The sequence below is a fragment of the Protomyctophum parallelum genome (assembly GCF_964188405.1).
Source record: "Protomyctophum parallelum genome assembly, chromosome: 10".
In the NCBI taxonomy this organism is placed as follows: domain Eukaryota; kingdom Metazoa; phylum Chordata; class Actinopteri; order Myctophiformes; family Myctophidae; genus Protomyctophum; species Protomyctophum parallelum.
This window is the reverse complement of record NC_139704.1, coordinates 8,393,728-8,400,816: the sequence shown is the minus strand read 5'-3', so window position 1 is coordinate 8,400,816 and position 7,089 is coordinate 8,393,728. Positions and strand designations below refer to the sequence as shown.

The 7,089-nt window shown below is 44.2% G+C and overlaps 1 protein-coding gene across 2 annotated transcripts in view; it reads right to left on the bottom strand.

The window, feature by feature from the left end:
* Window positions 1-214: 214 nt before the first annotated feature.
* The window catches only part of rmdn2 (regulator of microtubule dynamics 2), a 45,351-nt gene continuing 38,476 nt past the window's right edge, over window positions 215-7,089 (bottom strand). For both annotated transcript variants that reach the window (XM_083774394.1, XM_083774395.1), the window contains exons 6-11: window positions 6,566-6,641; window positions 6,130-6,207; window positions 4,376-4,474; window positions 1,700-1,753; window positions 1,284-1,364; window positions 215-307 (exon numbers count right to left, since the gene is read on the bottom strand). In XM_083774394.1, the coding sequence (XP_083630520.1) occupies window positions 254-307; window positions 1,284-1,364; window positions 1,700-1,753; window positions 4,376-4,474; window positions 6,130-6,207; window positions 6,566-6,641 (442 nt within the window). In that variant the 3' untranslated portion in view covers window positions 215-253. The remainder of the gene's footprint in view (window positions 308-1,283; window positions 1,365-1,699; window positions 1,754-4,375; window positions 4,475-6,129; window positions 6,208-6,565; window positions 6,642-7,089) is intronic.

The window sequence follows — 7,089 nt, the reverse complement described above, 5'->3', positions numbered from 1 at the left end:
AAACACCCATCCTGCCCCCATACACACACTCACAGAGTGAATTAAGATTCAGGGAACACACACACACACACACACACACACACACACACACACACACACACACACACACACAAAGTCGTAGATAATGGTACCAGTGGAGCATAAAAAGGCCTTTCTTTTCTAATCCGTGGAAAAAGTGGCCCCAGAGCACAGAGTGTGTTCATACACCAAGCGATGGAGAGTGTGTTCATACACCAAGCGATGGAGAGTGTGTTCATACACCAAGCGATGGGCAAAGTAGGTCCAGTTCCTTCTGTGCATCTTCATCCTAGGAGAGAGGCAACGTTTTACAATACAGTACATACACTGGTGTGACCTCATTCAGCTCTATTCAGTCTGGCTCTGGCCGTGTTATGATACAGTGTGGCTTGTGCCCCCAGACAGATGACAGACAATAGCTACTGTACTGTATGTCTGATCGAAAAAAACTAAAATCAGTTTTTTCCCCCAGCTTTGGCCATATAAACTATACATTTCCTGTTAATGGCTTTAAAGCAGTGGTTGTCAAAGTGGTCGTAGTCGTAGTCAATGGCGAGGGAGAGCGAGTGCATTTTCCGGCAGCGGCATCAGCCACGGAGTCTCCGCCAATTGCCAACAACACCCGTGGCAGTGTTTCTCGGCGACCTAACCCAAACCCTAACCTCACAGGCAAGCCACGGCTGATTTTTAACCAGCAGCGCATGTCAGGAGCCACGGGTGAGTTTTAATCAGCGACGCCGACACCCAAACCCTAATCTCACAGGGAAGAGACGGGCAGCACATGTCTCGGCAGTTGCGGCGTCGGCCGTGGAACGGACCGACACTGCCGCGGAACGTGGCAGCAGTTGAGTGTCATAATCCCCCCCCACCTTCCCCGCACGCTGGGCAAGACCTATACGCTTTGGGGCGGAAGTTGCGGGATTTTGGTAGAAGTACCGCTCGAGGAAATGACGACGCTTTACAAATCATTACATTCTCCGTGAATGAAACAAGTGTTGTGATTGGTCGGAAAAATATCGTATCCTGGGGGGCAGGTAACGCCAGTTGCGGCGTCTGGATTGGCGGCCGCCGAATGGACCGACACTGCCCCCCCCTTCCCCCCCCAGCTGCACCGCATCTGATTGCCGCTGCGGGAGAATGCACTCGCTCCTTCTGGCTTCTTCTCTCAAAAAAAACAATAGCTATACACTAGCATGGTGTGGCCAACAGAGAAAATACCCAGCTAGAAGGAGTCAAATAGAGCATTATGGGTAAACAATCTTTACCTCTTTAGAGATACTATCCATTGAAGAAGCAGCGTTACACATGTCTCTAGCCTCTTGTTTCTGGCTCAAGTCTTTGTAGCACTGTACAAGGAAAAAGAAAAGTAATTTATGTAATATTTATGTAATTACAGAAATCATAGATTTAACATGTAATGTGGTCCCCAGAATAATAATATCTGGATATCAAATAAAGATACTGAAATTGATCTGGATCTTAACCACATGAAACCTAGCATCCCTATTCCCTAAATATACGGATTTTGGCTAAATAGCAGATCTACACACTCACAACGCAACATACTGCAAGCTTGTGGATCGCATATTTTCAATAAAGATTTGGTGTGGGGGGATAAAGGGACAGACCACTGTGGTCAACAAAGAACATAGGGTTGAATTGGTTAAAGTCACATACTAACCTTGGCTAAAAACACAAAGTTCGTTTTGGAATATCTGGGACGGATCTCCTCTGCCTGTGAGTGCAAGAAGATACAAAGAGACAAGTTCCATGGTTAACAATTACAATTTAGGCATTTAGCAGACGCTCTTAATCCAGAGCAATTTACAGTAAGCAAGCACAATACATGGCAATACATAAAATACATATAAATAGTCATCAAGAATCACAACGAAGCAAAGAACCTAGCATCATGTCTACATAAAATGTTATCTAAATTAAAATAGTTGAGCCTTTGCATACACCTGTAACGTCGTCGAGGCTAGGGCAAGTGCTACGGCAAGTGCTACGAGCTTAGATGGAGTCTGAAGAGGTGAGTTTTCAGACTACGGGAGAAGATTGGGAGTGAGTCTATCGTTGTATGTGTCTATGGAGTTAACATTACTCTAATAGACCCCCATGTGTGTGGTTAGAATATTCAAATATGGTCTTCACTGCATATTTTTGGTTTCTTCCTGAAAGCTGAAAGCCTTTGAGTCAAAAGTCTTAAATACACCACTTTAGTGACATAATAAAATCAACCCGTCCACCATTATCGTACAACACACAGCTGTGGGCGAGGCTTGAGTTCAGATGGGTGGTGCCAAGGTGAAAACCAGGTATACTTAACTCATTGGGTGCCTTTTGACGCCTGTTTTCCAAAGGCCCCGGGCACCGAGATCGCCTTTTCACGCCTTTTCAATCAATTCATTACTCTGGTTTCCGATGCGGTGAAAAGAATAATAACTAATAATAAAATAAAATAAACGGAAATGCAGAAATAGATTCCGCAGGCTTATGCTGTCTATGGGGACGCAGATTTTAGAACGCAAAATTAGACCAAAAACAAGCTTGATTTGCGGCTCTAAACGATATGATCCTAGCTTAAAAAAAGTATGTTTTTGGTGGATTAAATCAAATGACAATCGCGGGACATGTTACATTTTTACTTCCTGACTAGCTTTCAAACTAAAAGGTGCTCGCCGTTGAAAATGCATGTGCACCCTCCACCAGATGGCGCTGTGGTGCCGAATGAGTTAATGAACTGGTTGGTGTGGCCACATAAAAACTACATTTTAAGACGTTTTGTAAACTTTTTGAACAAAAAAAAAAATCCTCCTAGAATAATCATAATACCTGATGGTGATGTTTTAGGGGGGAACAATCAAGGCAGAGTCTTTAACATTTTCAAAATCGCGAAAAATCGTATTGTGAACGCAATATCGTGATTTGAATCGCAACGTGAGTCGAGTGAATTGTTACACCTTTTCATTTCAAAGACCAGTTTGATGCGTTACAATTGCAAAATGCTCGCTGTAGCTCACAGAGCTACAGCCCCATAAGCCCCACGCACCCCACGGCAATTCTCCCATAGTCAAGGCCATGCAGCAGCACAGAAAACAACCGGCTATTGGTTAACAGGAGGATATGTTGTATAACCTCGCAGGAGGTGTTTGTTGAAGCTAAGACAGCCTCTCTCCCCAGCCCCCCCACCCACCCCCTCCCTCCCTCCTCACGGCCATGAGCGACAAGTTCCAACAGGAAGCACTTATATCAAATTGATGGGTGAGATACACACACACACGAGATGTTGAAGAGGACGCACGCATGGGAATATTGGCCCAGGAGCACGTTTCATTTCTCTACTATATAAACATGTGAAATGTGGGAACACAGGATTAAGTCTTTCTAAACACAGAGGAGGGGTTTGGTCTTTAAAAAAACATCTGGATGAAGATGCAACCTGGAGGCAATAGGTTTCAATTTAACGCCAGACAAATAAGAGCACTGTGCGCTGCATCTCGCAATGGGTGTTAAGTTCAACCTTTGAGAGCATGCCAAAACCCAATTTAAAAAATAAATAAATACTAAAAACAAATCCAACAACTATTTGTGGAAACACAAGTAGGTGGGGCTAAGCAGGGGGTAAAAAGAAAGCAGGGAAAAACTGTAGATTCCCGTAGGGCAGTAATCTATTACTGTAATATCCTTACGTTCCTCCTGTCTTGGCAATTGTAAAGGCTTACTCGTTACTAACGAGTAAGCCTTTACAATTTTTAGCTGTGTTAGCTGTGTTTCTCCATCGATTTCCCGAAAAACGCGGCCGGCCGGTGTGCAACCACCTTAACTGTTTTACAGTTACTGATCCTAGTAACAACACTACCTTTATTTTATTTTTATGTTTTAATTTTCCCCGAGTGAACAGCATTCAAAATAAGACGTTTTCTGTCTGCTGCGTTTGCCACTAGATGGCAAGTGATGGTGGCGAATGAGAGTATTACATAAGTATTATATTAAAACAAGTATTGAACGTATTGCTTCCACTCGCTACGTCCGGCCGGGGAAACTCTCCCGTCAGGTGAAAAGAAGCAGCTTGGACTTCTCATGCATAGAAGGAAGCATGAGGTCAGTCCGCTGCCCCCCCAGGTTGGCAGAGGAAGTGTAGCGCCCAGGATTACATTAGATAATTGACACTGTGTGAAATGGGTTGCAAAATCCATTTCACCCAGTTTTGCACTGATTGTTCCACACACACACACAGGCACACGCACACACACACACACACACACACACACACACACACACACACACACACACAATAATGACAACTACGTACGTACGTACGTACGTACGTACGTACGTACTGTAATGAACGTACCTTAAGGAAGTGTTTCAGTGCATCCTGGACTGTGGCAATGGGAGGCTCTCCAAATAAGGTAGCAGCAACTTTCCTCTCAATCCACGATAACTGAGCCACCTGACACGTACAAAAAATGGTTAAGGAATTAGACATATTAAATCAGATGCAATTGAATGATTAAAAATAAATAAAGAAAATCCAGTCATTTGAGAAGCAAATACATATGACTTCTGTTACCATCCGGCCACTCTACCCCTGAGCCACCGCCACCGACCAATAGCATGTCTAAACTAAAGCCTGTACCCTGCTTGGAAACTTGAGTAATCATGGAAATCTAGCTTTTGGCTTTTAATTCCATCTAAGGGACAATGACATGAAAAAGGGTAAAAAGATTCTAGGCTTAAATTAATTGAACTCTATGGGAAGAAATGAATGGCCGATCTTTCAGCGGAACCAGAAAAATCACGCCCTCTGCCATGCCCTATTCCAGCCTTAGGAAAATACAATATTAGAATCCCATGATGACCAAATGAACCCTGTGTAGACTGGTCTGTTTTCCCACTGACAGTCGTTAAGGGAAGATAATAGGCGGGAGGAGGAGGAGCAGGCCTTCTGGGTCAAACATGAACTGTTCCTTCCTCGCCCCCATTCATCTGAGCACAACAATGTGTAATTGCAGGTGTAGCGTTGCCTTGGCGTCATCGCGGGGCCTTTCAAAGAGAACTGCTGCCTCAATGTAAACAGTAGATCATTGTTGAATACCAATACGCCGACGAGAACACATAAAATTCAACCCCCCCCCCCCCCAAATCATCAGGTGTTACTTCCACCACCAAATGTGCTTAATCACTCACTGCCATGCCCCCTTTGCTCCTGTTTTCGTACAGATGGTACCGTGTGTGTGTGTGTGTGTGTGTGTGTGTGTGTGTGTGTGTGTGTGTGTGTGTGTGTGTGCGTGCATGCGTGCCTGCATAAGAGACCTGGATATGAACAGTGAAATTCTATCAGCCATTCTTCAAAGAAGCCGCCTAATGGAAGCCTGCTTACGGGAAAATGCTGGTTTTGTCAAGTTTTCTGCACAATCACTTCTGACCCTGCTAGCTACACCGTTGCACAATGTAAATACCACTGCATGCATGCATTGCACAGTATACTGTTATGTATGTTCAATGCAAAGTCATACTATCTCCTGCTCACGGAAACCCGTTCAATTGACAGCCCTGTTGAAAAAGCTGTTCCGACATTCTCTGCGATCCAGAGTAATGTGCAATTGCATAACCCATCGACATAATCTCAAGCAAAACTTCCTGCCTTTGAGGAAACCATTGTTGTGAACTGGTTACCGGCTGTGCTAATCAACAGGAACACTTCGTTGACGGCTGGTTCACTTCAATATACATTTTGTATTCAATGACAAGGGCCTATGTTCCCAATCATAATGATCAGCAAATACGTACGTATGTGATGATCAATAATAGTTTCTTCTATCCTCCACGTCATCAGTGCCCATATACCCTATAGGTGGGGTTGGGGAAAGGGCCTTTCTGTGTGGAGTTTGCATGTTCTCCCCGTGTCCCCTAGGCCTAGGGTATATTACGTACCCTCACAAAAAGCATACAGAAATCCTGGTCTCTATACAGCCTATCCCCTGATGTGTGTGTGTGTGTGTGTGTGTGTGTGTGTGTGTGTGTGTGTGTGTGTGTGTGTGTGTGTGTGTGTGTGTGTGTGTGTGTGTGTGTGTGTGTGTGTGTGTTCGCACGCGCGTGACTTACCGCATAGCACCAACGTCCTAGTAGGTAGTGGGATAGGGGGTCCTGTGGCTTAAGCTCGATGGCTTTATCCAGATGATCCTAGAAGGAGGCACAAATATACAGACTTTAAAATGGTTTTCAATCCTTTTTGTATCCAATATTTATTGGGCATTTGAGCCACGGACCCCAAAATGTAACGAATATTTTGTTGTTAGATAAGATTTTATCCACTACTATTCCATGCTGTATTGATACCAGAGGAGAGATAAAAGGCAAACATTGATCAAAATAACAATTATTAAGACTTGTAAATTAAGTATAATGCAGATGTCTAACAATTTAACTCTTGAGAGTAAAATGAAACGCCTTTACGCTCTCAAGAGTTAAAGATCTCTAGTGGTCCATTTGGTTGCCAACACTCCTTCATTTAGCTGGGGACCACCTGGACTCCCGTTACCTTGAATATGTAGCCATTCTTTATCTTGTTCTGCACCGTGTCATATTCGGACAAGACACCGCACATGATGGCATACCTGCAGACAGACAAAAAGGACATCGTGTTCACTTTTAGACATTTGAAGACCACCTGAGCGATGGGACCGACAGGTGCCACTCATCATTTTATTGTCCGAAATGTGTTAGTACCTGCTGATGTAACCAGTACCACACATGATTTTGTTTGACTGGAGTGGAAGTACTGTAATTAGGAGCAGACTTTTTAGGGACTTTGTATATAGAAACACACAAATGTAATATGTTATCACCACAGGTATGCTCTAAAGGTGTGTGGAGATTAATCAGGCAGTTCCCCCCCTGGTCTGAAGTAGGCCACAGGCACTGGGAAGAAGAAGTGATCAAAGTCCTTTCACAACTACGCTGCCGTAATGCTGCTGGTGCTCTGTGTCAAACAGTGCAGTGAGACACAAAACACCCTATTATATGGCGGATTGGGGGGCGCAAGGTCATCTTGACAGTGCCATC